The following is a 24411-nucleotide window of genomic DNA, read 5'->3' on the forward strand; positions in this document are numbered from 1 at the left end:
CATCGGAAGAAAGGAGTTATCCCACACAACAGTAGTTTTTTGCACCGGCGTTTCCGACGAGGAGAAAGAAATTACTTACAAAACAGAGAAAAGCCCTGACTATGTACAGTAATACTAGAATAACAACTAAAAGAATATATATCTTTGAACTAGAGATTAAATTGCCTGCAGATTTTCTTTCAGGGTTAGTCTTTCAAAGTTCCTAACTGTCTCAATGCTACCACTGCAGTAGATGAAAGAACAGTAAAGGTGCAGCTCCTTTCCCCCTGGGCTTGCACAGTCCCGTGTTTGAGGATTTTTGCACCTAAAACATCAGTTCCAGAAAATTCTGAATCTAGGCTTTACGCAGGTGTACGGCCTCTAAATGTGAGGCACAGAAGCCTTGAAGAAAAGACTCTCAACAACTCATTTTTTCACTTTCTCTGCCTCCTTTAATGCGCAGAGCAGGAAGACTAACAAAAGTGCACAAAAATTTGGAATATGTTCAAAACCTTTCTTGTCATGTTCTCCTACCACTGCTGAAATACAATAAATGGGACTACCTCATCCCACAACAGCAATAATCAGTATAGTGTCCTTGAGACTGTTTTTTTAAGAAGGAGTTCCAAGGTGGGTGGGATCAGTGAAGCAGAGAACAAAAGCCTTCACTTACAATCATGCAGAAGTGTTAGGACAGCAGAAGGGCCACCTTCATAGGTTTAGCTTCCATATCAGAAGGAAACAATTGCATGTTTTGAAAGCTGTGTGCACAAAGAGGTCAGGAAAGCCACAGCGATTTATTGTCCTTCACTACTTGCACAGGTCCTTAAAAACACAAGTTTCTGTCCTGTCAGTGAAGTGGCTCATACTTAAAAGGTAAGAGTGTTCATTCAACTTTTTCTTTAGACAACAGTCAGTCCAATTTAGAATCATCACCCCACCTCTTTCATAATCCAGATGACTACAGGACTCATTGATTGCAGAAGCCTAAGCAGATAAACAGGAACCCAAAATTGTAGGAAAGAGCATACTTTCACTGCAGAACTCACTGAGAATCTTTAGGCAAGAGAACCCCAGAACACTGAGGTAACTTTGAGAGGGGACAGAAAAACTATGCTATTTTCTTAGTTTCCCTATATGCTTTCTGAGGGGGGGAAGGGTGATCATCCTCCTGGGGGCTCTTATCCCCATGTGAAGTGACTTCCAGGAATCGGCAGCAGCTTAAACTGAACACAGTCAGAGCATCCTGAAGAAGTCTGAAAAACAGTCTGCAGTGATACCCAAGGGAGGTTAGGAATAAAACAAAAGTTTATAGAGGAGCTGTGTGTTCCCTTGCAGTCTTCAAGAGTTGCTTTCATTTAAAATAAAAGCCCAGGATGCTGAAGTTGATGAATTGGATTCAGTGAAAAATCACATGGAAGGAGATGGAAAACAAGATTTTTCCACCCTTCTTCCTTTCTTCAGCCGATTTCTGTATGTCCCCAAAATGCTCCAAGCAAGAACTCATGAGAGTTCACTAATCCCCAGAGCAGATTTTGGGACACAACAGCAGGATGACAGAAGAAGACTGGGAAAAATTCTTCCCTCCAAATCCTTCCACGAGTTTTTCTGCTGGATCCAACCTTGTGTCTTGTACACCAAAAGAATCAGAATGACTGCCAATTTAGTCCTGTACTATTTGTATAACCGCAGGATAAAGTCCTAGGGATAATGCAGCTATCATTCCAAAGTTTTATGTAAAAGACATGTGAAATAGGTTAGCAATCAACAGGTAACTAACACAATGTGGGGGAAGGATTTTATGATCTTTGGGACAAGCTTCTAAAATATTTATTACAAAATTCAGGACCATTCCTTACATCCCAAATTAGACAATTAGATATTGACAAAGCATGATCTTTTTTTCTTTACAACCCAGGGGGTCAGCTATACTATTTAATTCTAAAAACCTCTTAAACATAGTGATATATTCCACCCATTGTGATCAGATATAAGAACAGAGTAAAAAGGGTATGCGGTGGAGGGATTTCTTTATTCCATAGTGACTGAAAGAGAGAGGGAGACTCAGTTTACAGGGTATATGCTCCCATAGACTGCAAAATTACAAAAGCCTGTTGCATTCAATGCACAGGTGAAAGAGTTCTTCATTCAAAATACCAGCAGTCATTTCTGATGAGAAGAAAGTTCTTTATAAAACTCACCCTTCTTATAAGATAAGAAATTATATTAAAAGTGAACTAGAATAGTCTAGCTAAAATCCCACACAAAAGATTAAAGCATGCACATATTATAGTAAAACCTAGATGCATTACAGTAAAGCCAGTGGTGCAGTGGTTAGAGTGCAGGATCTGGAAGAACCAGGTTTTAATCCCCCCCAATTTTGCTGTGGAAGCTCCCTGGGTGACCTTGGGCCAGTCACCTACTCTCGGCCTAACCTAACTCATCACGGGGTTGTTGCTAGGAGAAAATGGAGAAAGGGAGAAAGATGTAAGCCATTTGGGGTCCCCACTGTGGAGAAATGTGAAGCATAAATGAAGCAATTAAAAAGATAGATGCACTAGTCAGGTTTATCTATATTAAATAAATATCATGGCTCTAGTAGATTTTCCATACATGTACAGAATTCATATTTGGTGACCTGCTGCACTCAACTGCTGGACAATGTAAGCAACAGAGAGAAGGGCAGAAAAGGGCTAAGATCTAAAATGTAACAGATGCAGATGTTGGAAATCCTCACAGATCTAAGCAGTGAAGAGCAAGGAATTTCTGCATGGAATATGTTAGTGGAATTTTTCACTAACATTAAGAGAAACTGTTAAAATATTAACATTCCTGATGCCAGTGCACAAACTGTGTGAAAGAGATTCACTGTAATCCAGATCACTCCTTATAACAAGCAATGTCTGAATAAAGAATGCAAATGCTTCTAGAGATTAGGGGTATGCAGGTTTTCCCCCCTGATTTTTTTGAGTTCAGGTCTATTGGACCCCAAAACTTTTTGGGATTTTCTTAAAATCACAGACCCCAATACCAGCAAAGTATTTGGATCCAAGATTTTTTTTGGAAATCCTGAATTGTTTGTGGTCCAATAGACCCAAGATGGAAAAAAAACAGGGGGATCCCAACCCAGAAGTGGTAAAGCCAGAAAACACAGCTTAGCCACAGCTCCCGCCTCTCAGATGTTTCCCTGATCTTTTCTGCAGTCCCTTTAAACCAGACTGGTTTTAATGGACCACAGAAGACAAAAGGGTGTAGACTTTCCAATTTCCCGGGGGGGGGGGGCTGGGGCTGGGCCAGAGGCATTGCTTTGCTAGGAGAAAGGGTGGCTCCCGGGGGAGGCTGAGCACCTTCCTGAAAATTTCGGCGGGGGCTGAAGCCCCACCGCCCCCACGAAGATTACGCCTTGGGGGACAGCTCATAGATAGGGAGCAGTTTCCCAGATCTTTTCTGTAGTCCCTTTAAACCAGCCTGGTTTAAATGTACTGCAAAAGAAAAGGTGGGAACAGCTGGTAGGCAAGGAGCAGTTTCCCAGCCTCTCAGATATTTCCCAACCTTTTCTGCAGTCCCTTTCAACTAGCCTGGTTTAAATGGACTGTAGAAGAAGCATCAGGGGACAGCTGATAGGAGGAGAGCAGCCTCCTGCCTTCTCAGCTGTTTTCCTGATCCTTCTGGTTCCCAAAAATATCCGGGATTCTTTCGGTGTATTTTTCGCTAGGGAAGATCCAAATGCACACCCCTACTGGAGTACTGACACTGAGGGTGTGAATTAAACTTATACTTAAAACTAGCACCATTTTTCAGCTGTAGTGTTTTTCCATTGAAGTCACAAAGAACATTCTTCTACAAAGTATTTGCCATGCAAAAAAAAAAATCTGAAAAGCAGGATGTCAAAGCAAACCTCAAAGTTGGTCAAGTGCATTAGTATATAAGCAGCCCAGCATGAAGTACTAGTATGATATGGTGCGTAATGATCATCTAAAAACACAAGCGCAAGAAGTTGCTGTACCTGTCTCTGTCTGTTTAACCCAGTTTTACAATGCTTTAAGAAAGGGACAAAAAGTAACACAAAAGTAAAATGCTTAACATGGAACACGAGGGAGAAAAACCTATAAAGAATCAGCAAACACACAACGTGACCCCCCCCCCTTTAAAGTGATGGAAAATAAGACAGAAATATACCACAACAGTATCTGCCTCTTTTGATTAACTATTCTTGCCAAGACCCAAAAAACTATGTGGGCAGTTCTGCACACTCAATGGGTATTTAGGCCTGTTTCTAAAACTCTATAACCCCGCCCCACACCATAACGAACACTGAACTGCTTTCCAAAACACAATAAGATTTGCAGCAACCTTCTGTCTGATAAGAGGCAAGAAGCCCACTGGACACTCCCATGTCTTTAAGCTGCACACACCTAAAGCAACTCTTTAGATAGTACACACTGAAGAATATTTTTCTACACCATAGTGGCTTGTTACATTTTTTACTTGGAATAATCCTAATAATGCCAGCCAAATGCCAGCTCAGACTTTAAGGTATGGAAGATTCGTGACATTTGTTACGAAAAAAAATCATGGCTTCTCAAGAGGCTCAAATATGTAATGTACTGACAATATTGTTAATCTGAGGATAGAAAGTATAGCTGGGACTTCCCCCATGATGCCTTATGGGATGGCTTGTGCTGGAAGTTCCTTGCTTTCACTGCCAACATGGCCTAGCAGCAAATCACAACACTGGTTTACTACATTTTACTGGTGTAACAGCCTTGTACGCAATCTAGATTTTGTAACTAGCTGAAGACCTTATTTTTGATGATCCTAAAAATAAGTTACAAGTTTGCAACATACCAATTTTCTAAAAGTAAAATTCACTGTCTATTTAAAAACCGTCTTATATCAGATTTATCAACAGGGAATTGGCCTCTAGCCTATGGTACATGGACAAGAACATTTTCTGTATCCGTTTATCCATTTATGTATCCCTTTATCTGACCCGTTTTCAAAAAGTAAACTTCGTTATCTATTTAAAAACCCTGTCTGAAATCAGATTTAACAACAGGGAATTGGCCTCCAGCCAATTCTGTATCAATTCTGTATCAATTTATCCATTTATGTGACATATGGTACATGAATTAGAATACTTTCTGTATCAATTTATCCATTTATGTGACAGTGTATGTATCATAATGAAAGATCTCATGAAGCAAAGCAGTCTTTCTGAACATAGCTTCAGACTGGGTGCTGTTCAACACAAGGACAGTGGTAGGGCCGATCTTTAAAACTTATCACAACCATTCCAGTTTTCTTTTCATAAAACTGGTCCATTTTCTTGTTTCTCCTAAGCTTTGCTTTGACACTTGTGCCAGTCTTGTACCCCCTGTGGTGGTAGACTTGCTATAACTGAATAGCAAGGTATGTGGGAAAGAGGAGAGGGGAGGCTGGGATATACCAATGAACCATGCTAGTTGCCACAAACCACTACACAGGCTCATGAGTGTTTGGACTATGAACGCTAAACCCAAATCATACCAGTGAAAGCTGTTGCAGAAAACAGTGTAAAGCCCTTGACAGGCCAAGGTTCAGTCCTGAAAGAATTTTTACTGATTTTAGATGACTGAATTAAAAGAGAGAAAGATCAACGTTTTGGAAATAAGACCTAAGGTGCATGTAATCATTTATATCATTACATATCACTATGGTGGAGAAATATATAGCCTGTCTGATCTCCTAAGACTCACGACTGAAAACCTTTCCTCCTCTCTTCCATCCTCAAGTCCAGCTGTAACTCTTGTCAACTCCAGCAGCTTTATGCCCTGATACAACTGAGAAAGGAGGGTGGGTGGGTTATTTGGCTAAAAACATTCAGAGAAGGCATCAAACACTCATTTCTACAACAATAAATAAGCTAAATATACTAAGTACCTTTCACTAGCCAGTACAATGTGCTGCTAATGAAGAAGGGACACACTGCATCCACAGCTAAAGGGACTGCATGTACGACAGCAGGCAGCAGGGAAAGGCAAATAGTTTGCTATTCATTCACAAACTATGCTTATTAGTCTCCATCTATTCTATTTGCTCATCAAGCCACTGATGCAGTGTTAGTGGACTGCAGTTATAACTGAAGCAGACTCATCACTGTCGAAGCAGCAATGAGATGCTAAGGTTCCACACCACATGACTACTCATTTACCATTGAGGGGTCTGTGGGTGAAGGAAGCCCCTCATCAGCATCCTCCTTGATCATATCCTAGCAACAACAACACATTATTATGGTCTGGATAAAAAATGGTTAAGCATTCAGTGAAAACTGGAGAGAAACAATAGCTGAAGAGGTATCAAATTCTGTACCATTCTAGAAAAACAACGTTTTCAAATCAGGGCTAGGGAAAATGACACTCAAAAATGTTTTACCTGGCTCACCGAGGCATTCTGCCTGGCTTGGGCTAACAACCTTGCACAGCCAGACAGCAGTGGACTTGCCATTTACAGAAAAACTGAAGAACGAGCTCCTCCAAAATAGAAGCCTTCACAGAAGGGATGCCAGACTCCAGGTGGGACCTGGTGATCCCCCAGAATTACAGCTCATCTCCAGAGATCAGCTCCCCTAGAGAAAACGGATGCTCTAGAGGGCGGACTCTATGGTATTGTACTCCACACTGAGGTCCCTATCATCCCCAGACTCCATCCCCAAATCCCCAGGAGTTTCCCAACCTGGACCTGGCAACCCTACTTTACAGGCCAGATGTGGCCAGCAGGCCTTGTATTGCCTACCCCTAGTTTGAGCAAATTTGTAAGAATGTTTTAAAAACTTCAGCAAACCTTTGACTTAAAAAGGCACCTATTTTTCGAACTAAGGTAACTGGGACAAATTTCCTACGCCCATTTGAACCAAGCTCACTATGAGAACAACAGTTACCCAATTTTTATTTATGGAATCATGGCACAATTATGTAAGCATCTAAAGAGCTAAATTTGTATTGTAAAGGATAAGTACAATTTCGTTTTCATTCTAATTGATAAATAAAATGTTTTACATTTGAATGTAAATAAGTGAATGTTTAATTAGCTGGCTCCCTAGGTCTTTCTGATATCAATCACCTTAAACTAATCCGAAAATGAACATTTTATCTTCTCACTAGGCTTGTAAATAATAAAGTTAATAATTTTATTCTAAAAAATTAAGCCTAAATTCACAAATGAAGAATGTTAGGGGCATATATGCCTACATCTATTACTTACTGTAATGGGAATTCCTTAATTCCAGTCAAAACTGAAGTGAAGCACTTACAATACAAAAGTTTCCATGGATACAAGCTTGTGAAAAGGTGAAACAAAACATGGTTTTGCAATCCGAGCTAACCTTATCTTCAGATTTTGTATATCTATGCACTAACATCAGTTTTTGTACAACTGACTAATTTTAGTATAAAAGTTAGTACGTTCATTTACTCCCCTCCCCAAGATACTTACTAGACTCTGATCTCTGGACAAATTCGATTTTATTGATGAACGTGGGATGAGATGAGAACTGCCAGGGTAATACCTTGGCATGTAAACATATGGGGCAAAGAATGGCTATGGAAAGAAACATGTAACAACAAAAAAAGACAATTACAAAAATCAAAAGGAAAACTTACTTCAACAAATACCATTTGTTTAAGAATGGAAAACAAAAAACTGAAAATTCTCACTCTGAGGTAATTTCCAAAGTCTTCTGAAATGATCAGAAGATAGTATGTTAGGCAGTTACCTAGTGACCTACCCCACCCAAGGCCAAGGTACGATTTCCAAATTAGTTGAATGAGAAAAAACTAGGACAACATAAAATGTAATGACATTATGACAATTGTATTATTTCTTTACAGAGTTAACTAAATAATCTAATTTAGAACTGCCAGAGCAGCAACATTAAAGGGAAGGCCATTTAGCTACATTCTTATGGTAGAAGGATTGCACAGAAGTAGATGTGATCAGAAGCTTATGCTGTAAGCATCTGTGAGGAGTATTCCACTAGATCCTCTTCCCAGAGGGACAACTTACAGTGCGGCTATTTAATTTCTACACTCTATTTAATTTCTACACTATCTTCCAAAATCACAGAGCTTTACAATTCTCACTACAAGAATCTTCAAATCTATCATACAAATACTGATGTTTCCTGTAAAGAACTAAGGGTGATAGACAGGGTATTTATCAAAGCCATCTTTCTTGCTCAAGGCTATTTTAGCCTAGTTCTACAGAGTCCAAGGTCAATTTTCATCCATTTTGCATAGTGAAGCCCACATTGTAAAAAAATAAACTGCAGTCATAAAGAATTGTTCAATACATGTCCGGACTGCAATGTGGAATCCTTGCTCAAACCTCTTCCAAGTATTTTTTTAATAAGCACAGTACTGGCTATGTGCTAAGTCCCCAAGAAGTCTGGCTCAATGATGTGGTGTGAGGCCATACTCATAGGGTGGGACACTGTGCAAATGCTTAAAAATGAATAATTTTAATTTATGCCTGACTCTCCAATATAAATCCCTTCACCTCCATACATACTATGGGTTCCTCGGTATTCAATCCATTTTGCTGCCCCCAGCCCTTACACAAAGATTCAGAACTGCTTAAAGTCCTGTTTTGATGTGCACGCTTATATATAGCATTCAGGCAATTTTCAAGAACATTTAAAAATATGCATTCCGGTGTAGGATTCCAACCAAAAAGAAACTTCTCCTCCACAAAAACTCTACAGAATAGCTTAAGTTTGCCATGTGCTTATTAATCAAACAGGCTAACCATCACTTTGGCAATAGTTTCCTACTGTTGTCCTATAGTATTTTTAACTAAGCATTCATAATATTAGAACAAAATACAATCCAGAGTAAATTTAAACAGGCACTTCCTTTCTTACTCGATTATAGAATGGATGCTGGGGTCCTGTCATACCACTGTAGTAGCTGCTGTGAGGCTGGGGTGATACCACTCCTCCATTGAAAGGCCCGTTAAAGGAGTGTGTTGAAGAGCAGGCTGATGATTGCTGGCTAAAGACTGATGAAGCTCTAGGAGCTGACTCATGTAAAGGCAGTGGTGGGTATGGGATTGCTCCAATGTTCATCTGGTCTCTTGCAGCACGGACATCTGAAATATTCAACATGAAAGATAAGACACGTGAAAGATAAGACATAGCCAAGGTAAAGGTAAAGGTTCCCTTGCTCGAAAGCCAGTCCAGTCCGACTCTAGGGTTGCGGTGCTCATCTCCGTTTCAAAGCCGAAGAGCCAGCGCTGTCCAAAGACGTTTCCGTGGTCATGTGGCCGGCATGACTAAACCCCAAGGCGCACGGAACGCTGTTACCTTCCCACCGAAGTGGTACCTATTTATCTACTTGCAATTTCTTGCTTTCGAACTGCTAGGTTGGCAGGAGCTGGAACTAGAGACGGGAGCTCACTCCGTCATGCGGCACTTGGGTCTTGAACTGCTGAACTACTGGCCTTCCACAGCCTGCAGTCCAGCGTCTTAAGCAACCCATGGCCATTTTTCAGTGATAGGAAGACCCTGAAGAACTTCTATCCAAAGCAGTTATTTTACTTTACAAAATTTATATTTATTTATGTTGTTTATAGTCCACCTTTCTCACATGGACTCAAGGTTGATTACACAGAGTCAATACAACTGATGGTTGCAACTGTCAAAGGACCGTAAAGCCAAAGTCCTGTTTAAGGGGCAGGTAGGGCAAGCCAAGCCCGCCTCAAGTGTGAGTCCTCTCACCTCAGAGCATCGCTACCACCAGTCCCCTTCCTACCCAGGCAGCCACAGACCAAGAGACAAAGCCTCTAGCCCTCAGAATCAAGAACAAGAAAGTCAACCCTGTAAAGGAGGACACTTACAAGGTGACTTCCAGGAAACAATTACTCTGATAACTGTAGCCAATATGGGCTAAATTACTGGATTCAGACTGAAAGCCCAAAGCCCAAGAACACCACAAAATATAAGGAAAGTGATTTATTATAAAATTGTGCAGGAACAGACAATAAAAGAGCAGTGAGTAGTGAGAATAAAAATAACAAAACTATATTTCTAAGCTAAGCACATTTACAAGCATTGGTTCAAGTTTCAGATGTTACCAAGCAAGATGGAGTCCAATAGGGTTTCAAAAGGCAAGGCAAGAGTTCTGGTCAGTAGGACCCACACAGAATCAAGAAGTGTCCCCAAGTCAGACGTAATCCAAACACAGGCAAAACTAGAATGAAAGATCTTCCATTTATGGTCAGCAAGTCAGTGATCCATGTAGGCCTGATTCTAGTTGACCAATCAAATGTACAGCAAATGATGCAACTAGACTGATCAGGTATATTGCTAACCAGGTGACTCAACCAATCAAGTGAGTTTGCCAATTAGACCGAACACTCTACAGCTGCATAGAATCAAATTAAACAAACACTTTCTCCCACCCACAAGCTCTGGTACTAATGAGATGGAATGTAAATTCCTCAATTCTTGTGGCTTTGTGAGGCCTTGATACTGCCAGACAGGCATCTGGGTTGCCTCCCATCTCCCTTATCTAACTCTTTGAAGCTACAAGCAGCTCTAGAGAGATCCTTCCATGATTTTTAACTAGGCTTCACCATGAAACACTGTTTAAATTTAGCAAGAAACTGCTTTTAGTGACCAGTTTCTTGACAGGGCCATTCAATAAACAATGCAATATGATTAGGGTTGCAGAACCAACCAGAAGTCTAAAAACATAGATGAAGCAAAGCATAAGTACTGACACGTCACATTAGAGAATACAAAATTCCACAGTAGGATCCTAGTTTCAGTAAGCTCTACACATGAGAATCATTTAGTACATTGCAGCTCTATTGCCTGTGCGGAAAAGCCCTCTTGAATAATTCAGTTTTGCACCGTTTGTAGAAAGCTAGGAGACTGGGAACCTTCCTGACTCCCACAAGCATGCTGGTGGGGGCCACAACAGAGAAGGCAGCTGTTGATTTTGCTCATTGGCAGGCTGGCCTCTCCAAAAGACCCTACTCTGATGAGCGAAGCTGTCATGGCAGAATGTAGGGGGAGAGGCAGTTTCACAGACATGCGGGTCCAAGGCCATGAAGGGCTTTATATGTGATTGCTAATACCTTAAATTGAGCCCAGTAACTGATGGGCAGCCAGTGAAGTGCCTGCAGGATGGGAGTCATACGTGTGCTCCATCTAGCTCCCAATAATAGCCAGGCCATGGTATTCTGCACCACTTGGAGTTTCCAGATTGATTTTGAGGGGAGACCTACGCACAGTGTATTGCAGTAGTGTAATGTTAATGTTACTCTGACGTGTATCTGGGTGGCCAGATCAGCCACCTTTCTGCCCTCACAAAAGACACCATGGCCACTTAACAAATTAAGATATACAAAATAAAACCACATTTTATTATGAGACTAAGGGACACTCTTTTACAGTGTTTCGAGTCCTATCTGTAAGGTTGGTCCCAGAAGGCGGTGCTAGTGGATTCCTGCGCTGTCCTATGGCCCATTGGGTTTCCACCGAGTTCGATCTTATCCCTCAAGCTATGTAATATCTCCATGAATATTTACATGAAGCCACTGGGAGAGGTCATCAGGAGATTTGGGCTGCTGTGTCACCAATATGCAGATGACAGCCCATCTCTGTTTCTTTTCCACCTAATTCCAAGAAAGTTGTTGATATTTTAAACTGGTGCTTGAAGTCAGTAATGAGCTGGATGACGGCTACCAAGCTGAAACTTGGTGGTACCTGATTATAGTGGCACCTTAATAACGTTTGCCCCCATAGTAGTTGTGCTGAAGAAAAAGAAATTACTATGCTTATGTATCTGGGATCTTAGCTCTGGGGTCCTTCCGATAGTGCTTAGGTCAATCTAAAAAAGACCACCAGATAATGGAATAAAACTCCATGGCTAGAATTTGTTCTTGATGCTAAACTTGCATCATATTTCCTGAGGATTTTCAATGCCTCCCTAGCCAGGGGGCCCCACTGCCCTGGGACTTGGTGTATCCACACGGTCAAAGTTGAGTCACCACTCAAGAGATGCCAAAGCTGCCTGTTTTTTTTTTATTAGCTCAGTTCCAATCAGCCATTCGAAGATTAACAGTCACCTTGCAGGCTAGCTAGTTCAATCCTGATTACTTCCACCTGCTTTCACCCAAGTTCTTAGGCCTGCTTCCCCTGCTGAGGGTCTTTCACTTGGTCTTGGTAGTCCCTAACTCTGGCCACTTCTTATCTGACTCACAGGAATACTGCCCACAAAAGAAATTTTGACACAAGGAGAAAACATTGAAAGTATCTCAGAAAACTGTCATACACGCAATATTAAAATCTTGCATACTATGCAGTTAAAATTGCAATATGCTCACCTGCAATGATTTCTCGGAGCTTTGGATCAAGGTTTACAGTACATGGTAAGAAGGTCTTTACATCACGTGCTACAAGAACAGGAGTTCGAGAAGACAAAAATACTTCAAAGTTACGAATATCCCCGTCTATTTCAAGAAGAGGTTCGACATCTTTTGTTGTTGGAATATTCTTTGAAATTCTGAAGAAAGCAAAAGAAATGCCAGATGATAACCTAAACGTATTATCTACAGGTTTATTAGGTATTTGTTTTAAATCTGACCAAAAAAATCGCAAATGCAAAACAAGATCTATCATTGTGAATGAAATTATTTGTAAAGTAAATGCAATATAAGGCTCACCAAATTTCAACTGTCTGCAAATTTTGGCTCCCATCTTGTGGGATAGCCTACCGATAAGGTCAGGAAGGCTTCTACGTGCAAGTTATTTCACAGAAAGTATATAACAATTTTTAGGAGAACATTTTTACAAAGGAATGTATCAAGCCAGGAGTATGTAAAACACTTTTTATAAGGATAACATGGTTGTTGTTTAAACTGTCTGTGTAAATTTTAAAGCAGTTTTTTTCCTCTTTCCCCACCTACTGCTTTGTTTACAGTATTTTATTTCATTCTTCTCTAATGGTACAAAATCCAGTTCTATTGCATTGTTCATTGCCTAATGGTGTGATCCGATTTTATTGAATTGTTCCCTGTCTATTATCTTTATTGCATTTTTTAAATTCTGTAATCCATCTGGAGTCTTGGTAAGAAAGGTATAGAATAATTAAATTAACAAATTGGATAATGCTAATATAGACTTTCACATGGTTAAACTATGCCACATAAGTCTGAGACAAGTATAAAAGTTCGGACAGGTTAACAAACAGTTAAAAGGTTCCCAACCATTCTGATTTTTGCAAAACAAGACTCCAAAAGAAAAGAAGCGAAAGGCTTATATGAAAAAACACAGCTGAGAAGTCACATGAAGCAAATTAGCTCAATTTTAATGCCAGCTCTGCTTAAGTCTGAATGTGAACAGTGTTCTCTATATGATGAACAATGCCACTGTTTAGAAGCCAGTAGCCTACTGCTGGTTTATAGATTGAAATCTCTATTCTAACCTTCTGAGCTCAGTACATTAAACTAGTATGCTGAAAGAGATATTTATGTAAATTATAAACTATTGGCAAAGAGCCACAAAACTATGTGACTGTACTTCTCAGATAAAAAGACAATGAAATATGTTCACATACAAGTATTTGTAGATTGACACACCCTTAAAATCCAAGCCAATTGAGAACTAAGCATTATGAGGAAGGCAGCAACATTCCCAGTTTTAGATTTTTTAGTGCCAATTAATGGAAGCTTTGAAACCAGAGATACCAAGAAGTAACTCAAAATTTTCAAAATGAAAGAGGCTAAGACTGTGGCAGGCAAGTAATTTCATCAAAGTCTAGAGGTGGGGTCCAGAAAGTAACATCACCTCCCTGTATACCAGCTCTTCCCTCCAACAATTATGTTGGCAGCCTGAAAGGTATGAAATGGAGGTCTTAAGTCCAGACTGGGTCTGTAGGCTGCCCACCTCGGTCTCAGGAACTCAGTTGCTCAGCATCTGAAAACTTGCCATTTATGCAATGGCACTTACTCAATATATTTTTATCCAACACTTCCTCCAAGCAGCTCAGGGCACACATTACAGGACTCAATCCACTTTCACAGAAACCTAACAAGGTACCCTACTATAACCCTAACTCATAGGTTGAGATTTTAATCAAAGGCAGTGAAGTTAGCTGTGGTGTCAACTGTTTCTGCATTGATTTAGTTGGTATTACCAACCAAGATTCGTCTTGCATAATCTATTACAACACCGCTCCCATTTTTAAATTCCTTTTTTCTTTCCTTAGGAGCTAAACCTCAGGATGAGTAGTTTGTCACACTGCTAGTTCAGACTCTTATCACCATCATCCAGGCAAGGAGAATCACAATATCGCAATCAGCTCTTCATAAATGCATCAGATCCACAGGCTAGTCTTTTCCCCCCCATTTTTTTAATTAAAAGTTTTAATAACATACTACATCAAAAGTACCAAAACCAAGCAGAGTATAAATACCAAACAGTAAACACTTTGCTTTAAAAATTTGTAGCTACATTGAAGTCTAGATCCAAAAGCACTTTAAAAAAAATCATTACTGAATTTATTAGAAATAAATATATATCAACTAAAGACTTTTGTTATGAGGATATTGATAGGAGCTATATTGTTATATACGGTGCAGAGTTTGTAATACTGGAGTACTTTATACTGTTTTATATTCAGAAGCATAACCAAGAAGCATAGGCTGGATTGTTTGGGAGTAAATCCTTCTCAGTCATATATTGACACAGGCTAGTCTGAAGGCATGTTATGCTGATGAGGCTGAGAACGTCTCAGCTTGGTCAGTGTTTGGATGAGCAACTGCCTAAACGTCCCATGGAAAATGGTTCTGATGGCAAAGCAGATGAATGCCAGACTACTTAGAGCCAACCTGTTGTGACGCCACTTTTGTAAGGCAAAGATGAAACAGTCCCTCCTCCAAACTGATAGGATATTAAGAGAAAGAGGCATCACCTACACTAATTCCTGGTGCCATCTGCACAACCAGATGCATCTTAAGTAGTCTGAATTTGATTGGGGGAATGCGATCATCTAGTGCAGAAAAGCCCTAAGGCTTCATTGCCCTGCCATTCATTTTTATGGCTTGAAAAACATCTTGTATCTAACTCCAGACTTCAGCTACATTTGCCATTCTGAAATTATATTTCCTCTTGTCTAATGTATACACTGTTATTTGAAGGCTGCAACCCTATTTAAGCACTAAGTCCCACTGAATTTGCTTCCACATAAGCAAATTATATTTTAATAAGTTATAGCATAATACAGTCCTTAATTATGTAATGGTGTTTTTTCTCATACACATAGGAGATATTTTGCAGTTAAAAACTTTTAACAGTCTCATTACAGTGTGAAACAGGCAATCTAAATCCTACATGAGAGCAAATCTGTTTCTAATGTAACCAGACTTCCCTCTAGTGGTTGGTTTAGGCAAATAACATATACAAGACTTGAGAAAATACTCCAACTAACTTGTTTATGGCTACATGATAAAAAATTCAACAGGACTAGCTGTGTTTAATCTGGTGCCACAAAACTACACAGGAACCCAGTAGCCCCTTAAACACAGACAAAATTTATTTCAGAACAGGATTCCTTAAGTCACGTCCAATTTCACATCTACTATCGGACTCCTGCGTATCAACATGGTAACCACAAGGAACAAGAGCAGACAAATCCATAACACAGAAATTGCCTCCTCCGCCCCAGTCTTCCTGTGTTCTGTCAAAAGGCAGTACTCAAATCAAAAGGCTGGGAGGGCCTTTGTTCAGCCCCTTAGCCTTTGGCCGATGGGGTTCCGCAAGGTTCCATCTGGTCCCCTATGCTCTTTAACATCTACATGAAACCACTGGGTGAGATCATCCAGAGATTTGGGCTGGGTTGTCACCAATATGCAGAAGACACTCAGCTCTATCTCGTGCTTCCAGCTGATCCCGGGAGGCCGTAGAAACCTGAACCGGTGCCTGGAGGCAGTTCTGGAATGGATGTGGGCAAATAAACTGAAGCTTAATCCTGTCAAGGTGGAAATGCTACTGGTGGTGAATATAAGGTCTTACCCCGGATGTAAATTGTCACACATTCTGGATGGGGCTGCAACCCCCATAAAGAACAGGTCTGTAGTCTGGGGATGCTCTTGGACCCAGGCAGGTGGATAAGAAGGCGGTAGCTGTGGCCAATAGTACCTTTTACCAGCTTTAACTAGTTAGCCAGTTGCAGCCTTTTCTGCATAGAAAAGATCTGGTCACTGTGGTGCCCTAGTAACATCCAGGTTAGATTACTGTAATGTGTTCTACATGGTGCTGCGCTTGAAAAGTGTTCAGAAACTTCAACTGGAACAGAACACTGCGGTCAGGATGTTGACTGGAGTGGGCTGTAGGGACTACATCACTCCAGTCTTGGCCCATCTACACTAGCTTGCAGTTTGTTTCCAATTAACAGTATTGGTCTTGATCTTCAAAGCCATATATGGTTTGGGACCAACATATATAAAAAAGGCCTAATCCCTCATGAACCCCCCTGACCGTTATGGCCATCTTTGGAGGCCCTGCTTCGGGTGCCCCTGCCTTCTGACGTTAGACAGGTGGCAGCCTGGGAGAGGGCCTTCTCAGTCATGGCACCAAGCTCTGGAACTCTCTCCCCAGGGAGATTCCTCTGTCCCCCTTGGTTGCCATCTTCTGCCAGCGGGGGAGGACTTCTTTGTTTCTTCTGGTACTCCCTCAATGATCCCTCCTTCCTAATCAATGTTTTTATGTTTTGTATGCATTTTAACCCTGTTTTTAAACTCTTTTAAAAGTTGTTTTAATGATGTGTGTTTGGGAAGGTGGTTGACTTTAAGAGATTAATAATGTAACTTTATCATGTATGTTTCAAATCATTAGCTGCCTTGGTCCTTGCAATGGCAGAGTATAAATTTTGTAAATAAACAAATTGTTCGGTTGACTTTAAGAGATTAATAATGTAACTTTATCATGTATGTTTCAAATCATTAGCTGCCTTGGCCCTTGCAATGGCAGAATGGCAGGGTATAAATTTTGTAAATAAACAAATTGTTCATAATACTCCAGAAAACATCTTGTCCCTGACAGCTAAATTTTGTTTAAGGCGGTTGGGGGGAGGGGAGAGAAGAGCATGCTTTCACTCTGTCAATTCATGCATACTAGCATTAATGCCAGCAGCTGGAGGACAGCAAGTTGTACCGGAGGGTATGGGCTGCTGTTAACCATAGTCATTCTATGAGGGATTTTGGTTAGTGATCAGTGTTAGGATGCAGAACTCTGTCTAGCCCGTCCACAAGTGAGCAGGCTGTCAAAGTTGAATGGAGCCAAGCATTTAGTTTTCCTCTTTTGAGTTCTTGCTAGAGTCTTTCCCCCAACCCCTTCCATTTCCATTCTGCTTCAATCCATTTTAATATGAAGAATCGTCTCTTGCTATATGAACCTGAAAATAAGTTGCTTTTCTCAAACCAGCATACAAAGAGGATTTCCACCAGTGAAAGCCCCCGTTTGGTTGATGCAGACTTTGAGAGTCCTACAAATATCTAGGGTCAACCCCCCCCCCCCGAACTGCTCAGCTTTGGGAGAAAAATAAGGCTGTACCAACTCCTACAAAAGAAGACATTAAGTGGGATGTATTCTCAGCATTATGCTATCTGGGTGGAAGATGAAAAGCATGGTATAAATTTAAATGGAAAGGAAAAGAAAGAGGTATATCTCCTGATGACACCCCACACAGATAACAGAGAGTGTCTAATGATCAGACTTTCCAAAATTCTCCATGGAGCAGCCACTTTAACTTCATGACCTGCCCCTGCCAAGGAGAATTCTTCAGAAGATGCAGGAACAAACTGTCCATCAAGTTAAAACTTAAAGAACTTATGAAGATACATTGAGGAGAATGCATCACAATTTGTCCTTGGAGCAGCCAGTAGAAAGCACCACAGAGTAAATGAGGAATGTTGGCTCATGGCACTAAATTTAGGCATGTGATTATCAAGTCTGGAAGCTGGTCTGTCAAAATGTCCATGTGTGGGTATTTTTAGATATTCTAGATACCTGTTATAAATCTGTGTTTTTAAAGACATATACAATGCCAAGTCTCATGGCAATGTCACCCGCAAATGAGGTAAGGTGCAGGTTCCTGGCTACTATGCTCTTCATGAAATGAAGCAGCAGCCCATGACCTTTTGACACTGCCAGGGTCATTTGTATATCTATCTGTTCCTGGTGGAGCATGCAATGTTAACAGAGAGTGTCTAATGATCAGAAACTTCAAGTGAACCAATCACAGTCACTAATTTCATGAATACCAGGATGTTGGGAGAGATGATGGGTCATTAGTTTGATTTATGAAGCCTGCATAAAACCCTTGCGTTTCAGGGAGAGAGTTCGAAACAAATTAACATTCAGATTAGGGATAAAGTCTAATAATCAGGAGTAGAGAAGAAAGAGTCAGTTGGAAAAGACAATCTATTTCATCTTATCTGTGAACTACTAGGCTTGAAATAATTTTAGAAATTGAAGTGGCACAACTTGTAAAATAAGTGGCATAAGACACCATGCAAATTAGATAAAGTAGCAGTTAAAACAAACAAAGGCAAACACCTGAAAGATAGAAATTGGAATCAGGCACAACAGGATATGATGCTACTCAACTCAATCTATCAGACTGCTGAGAATGTAAAACAAGGAAAAATAAAATAGTATGCTGAACATATGCGTATTATTTCTGGCAGCCAAACTAAGCAATTAGTGGAAATAAGATAATTGGGTATATTTTAAGGCAATCTTGGGGAGAATGCAATGAAAATAAAAAGGAATTTGCTAACAAAAACAATGCACATCCAAATAGCAATGCCTGACTTGTGCTGGAATCCAGGCATTGCAGATGATTCCTACAGGGACCTCTTCTGCACAGGAGACAGCAAATAACATGTTTTTGAGAAGCAGGAGAGCTCTGAAAATAGCAACAGGATGCCATGGATATTATAGGTTGATGGTTGGCAAGGAACAATGGACAGTCTTTAATGCACAACCCTGGCACAACACAGTTTCCCTGCCATGCCTACGACTGAGCATGTTCAGACTACAGCAAGGACACGTCATCCTTCTAAACACTACCTTGGTCAGCCTCACTCAGAAGATGCTCAGTCTGGCCCCAAACTTCCCTGAAAGGAGTGTTTCAAAGTCAAAGTTTCAAAGTCAAAGCACCAAGTCTTCGAACCTTTCCCTCAATTGTTCAGAATTCGAGTACACAGCAGAGTGGTACAATTCACTCCTCCAGTTAAAGGTGGATGACCACAAGTTCTGCATCTCGAGGAGAGACAGCAGAACTCACTCAGTAAGAACTGCAGGTATATTAAACTGCCTTCCAGTCCGAGGTATTTTAATGGAGTATTCTGTGCTGCAAGGATTATTATAAGTATGGGGGGAGCACGCAAGAAACTCGTGGGAACAGCTATACCATTCCCTCCACCTTAGCTTCCTCCCCTCGCCCCTTACTTCTCGCGGTCTCTCACTCACTCTCCTTCCTGCCACCACTTTCCTTAATTTCTCCTCCATGCCTGCCACTTTTCTCTCTTTCTGACCCCCCAACCCCATGACTCTCTTTTTCTGCCTCCCCACCTCATCCCTTTTTCTTTCTTTTTCTGCCTCCCTATCTCAATACTCGTTCTGTTTCTGCTCCCCATTATTCCCCAGCCTCTGGACTGCTTCCACACACACACACACACACACACACACACAGCAGCAGTGGTGGCAGCAATCACAACAGATCTCCCCACTACAGAGATCAGTACCTCCTTAGGGTTGCCAGCTCCAGGTTGGGAAATTCCTGGAGATTTGGAGGTGGAATCTTGGGAGGGTGAGGTTTGGGAGGGAAGCAACCTCAGCACTGTATAATGTCAGAATCCACCCTCCAAAACAGCCATTTTCTCCAGGGGAAGTGAACTCTGCCATCTGGAGAGCAGCTGTAATTCTGGGTGATATCCAGTCCCCACCTGGAGGTTGGCAACTCTAGTTCCCAGAGGAACTGGCTGTTTTGAGAGTGCAGTCTATGGCATTACACCCTTCTGAGGTCCCTCCCCTCCTCAAACCCCACCCTCCCCAGGCTCCACCCCGAAACCTCCAGGAATTTCCCAACCTGGAGTCCCTACCTCTTTCCCACCCAACAGCCAACTTACCTTTATCTGCCCCTCTGTCTTCAGCTTTCTGTCTTCTCCCTTCCTGCAGTCTCTGCCTATGAAAACTATGGGTCTTTCTCCACTGTGGGGACCAAAGGAGGTTACATTATTCTCCCTTTTATCTGAACAACAACCCCGTGAGGTATGGTAGGCTGAAAGTATGTGACTGGTCCAAAATTACCCAGTCAGCTTCCACAGCCAGATGGGGATTTGAATCTGAGTCTCCCAGACCTTATTCTCAAGTGCTAACTGCTACACCACACTGGCTTTCAAAGGGTGGCTGCTTTTAAATGGTAAGAAGCAGCCCGGCCTAGCTGAGTCATGCCTAAGGGTGCCAGCCTCCAGGTGGGATCTGGAGATCCCCCAGAATTACAACTAAACTCCAGACAACAGAAGATCTGCCCCCCTGGAGAAAATGACTCCTTTGGACTCTGTGGCATTATACCATGCTGAGGCCTCTCCCCACCCCAAACCCTGCATTCCTCAGACTCCAACACAAAATCCCCAGGAATTTCCCAACCTGGACTTGGCAACCCTAGTCAGGACTGGCCCCTCTTAAAAGGCAAAAATAGGTCTGGAAAGGGTCCTGCCCCCTCCCCCTGCCTTTTACTCACAGAGTCAAATTGGAATAACTTTTGTTGCCTAGCAACAGCCACTGAGGGAATCGCTGCTTTATCATTTTTGGATTTTTTAAGCTGCCCAGTGGTTTTTTTAAAAAATATTTCATATTTTTCTGCAAACCTAGGGCCCTCTTCAGGTTTGTAAGAAGATCTGTCTTGCCCATTCACATCTCCAGTCATCTGATTTAAGTATACCAAAGATCTGGCCAGCTTTGCTATTAGAATATAAGATAGGACATAACCAAGTTAGAGTTAAGCACTTTACAATCCCATTGAGATTTCACTAGGATGAGGGTAACTTGTATGCTTAATTTTCCAGTTCAAAGCAAATGGTTAAGACTGGATTTATCCCATAGTTGTTTAAATAAAAAAGTGCAACTTAACATCACATCCAAATAAAGTCCATAAAACTCATATTTCTCAATTTAAAAACCCCCACAAAACTAGTTGAATTGTTGAAAACACAAATGTTTCCATCACCACCTGCTGGAAAGAAATAATTTTAAACTTACTGTGTTCTAATTTTTAAAAGGTGTACTGAAAACTCAAATTCAGTTTATAGAACAAGTAATTATCTGTCTAAATGTGGTATTGGGTAAGTAGATAGAAAATGCTTGAGTTTTCATTTCACTTTTTTTCTCCGTTATGTACATTAACAAAAAACCCTCAAATGGTTTAGACAAAGGCTTTTAACTCAACACATAATTGCAACAAAATTACAATAATTGTACCAATTAAAATAATCCTGAATGAACAGTTTGTCATCTTAATGTTCTGATGGTTTATAGAAGGATCTACTTAATTAGCTGAAATTGCTTTCCAATGTTAGTATCAAATGTCATTTGTTAAAAGTTGAACGATTTAGAAAATAATTCAACAAAGCAACTTTACCAAACACCAAGAACCAAAATTTTTTTTCCAGCGGAATAAAGCAAGCAGATGTGTCATCAAATTGCCATAAAAATAAATGAGGCTTTTTATAGAAAAAATAAACTTTACTACTAGTGCTAAAGATTCCTTATTTTGATTTTTATGAAATCGGATCTCTTTAATAAAGTAAGGGTGTGTCATTTATAACTCCCTCTTAGGTATATACTGCAAATAGTTTTCTACCTCACAAAAAGTGAGGAAGCAATAGATTCCTGATCCTAAATTATTTCAGACTTATGCTTCTCAACTGGATACTGTTAGGGAGCATACAGAAGATGTGCACTGAACCATCATTAGGCCGAGAAAAGTATGAGTCAAGTGCAACGTTTATTTGCATAAAATTAGAAACTACAATCAAAGGAGCACTACACTGAACGCTTGCATGCATTAAGGCATGCCCCCTGAAGTCCTGATGGTTCCCTTTGCTGCTCTGATGCCCTTTAAGGGGGGATGCTCCTAGAAATAGTGGCAGCACACGGACAGATCTGTCTACATGATCACATTAATGAGACAAAATCAGTTTTGGAGTCTTGCCATCTGGATGGTGCCAGAGGAGGTCATGCTTGTTCTGCAGACACTGGGAGGGATCCTACCCCTAACCCTGCTGTCATTCAAAGTTCGGAGCCTTCCTTCAGCCTAAGGAGCCTTCCTCCCACTTAACTGGCTCTTCCTCTGATGGAAGAGCCATTTAACCTAGAAAAGAATCAAGTGCAATGTTTATTTGCATAAAATTAGAAAGTACAATCAAAGGAGCACTACACTGAACGCTTGCATGCATTAAGGCATGCCCCCTGAAGTCCTGATGGTTCCCTTTGCTGCTCTGATGCCCTTTAAGGGGGGATGCTCCTAGAAATAGTGGCAGCACACGGACAGATCTGTCTACATGATCACATTAATGAGACAAAATCAGTTTTGGAGTCTTGCCATCTGGATGGTGCCAGAGGAGGTCATGCTTGTTCTGCAGACACTGGGAGGGATCCTACCCCTACCCTGCTGTCATTCAAAGTTTGGAGCCTTCCTTCAGCCTAAGGAGCCTTCCTCCCACTTAACTGGCTCTTCCTTTGATGGAAGAGCCATTTAATTTGGAGAAAGGCTCCTTGGAGGATGGTTGGGTCCACCCTATGTTCACTTCCTTTGAACTAATGCCTGACATAATTAAAAAAGTTTTCATACACACAAATACACACATTTTGCCTCTGCCCCAGGAGTATTATGATGCAAGACTCTCTATACCTACACTCACACCTACAGCTAAAGAAGGAAGTTACAAGGATCTGATGTTACTACATTTTATTCAGTTGTACACTATCATTTCTCAATTCCATAATACCTTGCTTCCCAAAAGAAACATTTTTGGTTTAACTGCTTGCTTTAAAAAAAACCAAAAAAACAAAAAACCAAGCAGGATCCAGGTCATGGAAAAGAGGACTTCTTGTTAGTGATACAGATGTGGAAACACACACTCTAGCACCTCATTCAAGCACCAGGTGGACAACAAAGGAAAGAAAAACACCCCATGAAACAGAATAAAATCCCGTCACAAAAGCTCTCTGCCCCTCCACCCCCCAAATCTAACTGAAAACAGGCTGGTCTTCCAGTGATTCTGAAAGGTTCAATGGCTTGACTCCAGTGAACCTCCAGTAAAAGAAGAAAGTGCTGTAACGGATAGCAGACACTGAGAACACAGCTGTTGCTGTCTGAACCCAATAAGCACACAATGGTTTCTCTTGTAAACCAGTAACTGAAACCATAGTTTGAAACCTATCTGCAAACCATGGTTACAAAGAAACCTGATCAGTATCAACCACTGCTAATGACAGTGCCACCTCATGAGAAGTCATCATTAACACCATGGGCAAGAGGATTACTCTGGAAAGCAGGGAGAGTGCACGGGTTTCCAGATTTCTAAAAGCAGAATTTACTGGGAACCAGCATTCTGTCTGCATTGAACCTAGGAGTGGTGCACAAGCAGTCTTCCACCAACAACAGCTTTTTTTTTTCTCACTTGTAAGCCACAAAGTGTTTGTGGCCTACTTCAGTGCTTTAAAAAGTTAGATCAAATAGTGAAATATACACACATTTACATTCCTGTTTACAAGTTGCAGCACTGCCTAATAGACCTTGATCATTGGTTTGTTAGTGCCACCTGCTGGTAGAATGAGGACAGTTACTCCCTGAACTGTTACCTGAAGACGGTTATACTGAGAGCAATGCCAACCTAGAATGCCGAATGTATCATGCGGAAGACTAAGCACTGCACTCAGTAGACCAGAATCTATTGGTGGCCCCCGGGCCCAAGAGGTATCCAACTGCCCTCAACCAGAGCCAGGGCATTTTCTGCCCTGGCTCCAACCTGGTAGAACTCTCTGCAGTCCCATGTATGTGTGGATACTTACTTCCACAGAGGGTGCACTCTCCACCAACAGGCTCTTCTACAGACTCAGGGGACTCCATGAGTCTGCACAAAAATCCGAAAGTTTTTTGAAAAACCCCAGGGAAGATTTAATCCCACCCCCCATATCTTTTCAAATGGCCACCACAGGAATCTATTCCAGGCCCCACTGCATCAACAGTGAGAGACAGACTGGCTGATAGCCAGAGAGAGAGAGAGACGGAGAGAGATAATGAGTGGGGGAAGAACTGGAGCTGAGATTGGGAAGTATTCCTCCTGCAGTATGAATGGCTTTAAAAGGACATCTGAGCT

General features: G+C 41.2%; 1 protein-coding gene across 1 annotated transcript in view; it reads right to left on the minus strand.

Annotated features, from left to right (window-relative positions):
* Positions 1 to 24411, minus strand: part of KIDINS220 (kinase D-interacting substrate 220kDa) — a 78640-nt gene that overhangs the window by 12464 nt on the left and 41765 nt on the right. Inside the window, exons 23-26 of the mRNA XM_015407442.1 lie at positions 12349 to 12527; positions 8879 to 9105; positions 7453 to 7557; positions 6173 to 6229 (exon numbers count right to left, since the gene is read on the minus strand). Coding sequence (XP_015262928.1) covers positions 6173 to 6229; positions 7453 to 7557; positions 8879 to 9105; positions 12349 to 12527 — 568 coding nt within the window. The remainder of the gene's footprint in view (positions 1 to 6172; positions 6230 to 7452; positions 7558 to 8878; positions 9106 to 12348; positions 12528 to 24411) is intronic.

This window comes from Gekko japonicus, unplaced genomic scaffold (genome assembly GCF_001447785.1).
Source record: "Gekko japonicus isolate JY-2015 unplaced genomic scaffold, Gekko_japonicus_V1.1 scaffold436, whole genome shotgun sequence".
Taxonomy (NCBI): Eukaryota; Metazoa; Chordata; class Lepidosauria; order Squamata; family Gekkonidae; genus Gekko; species Gekko japonicus.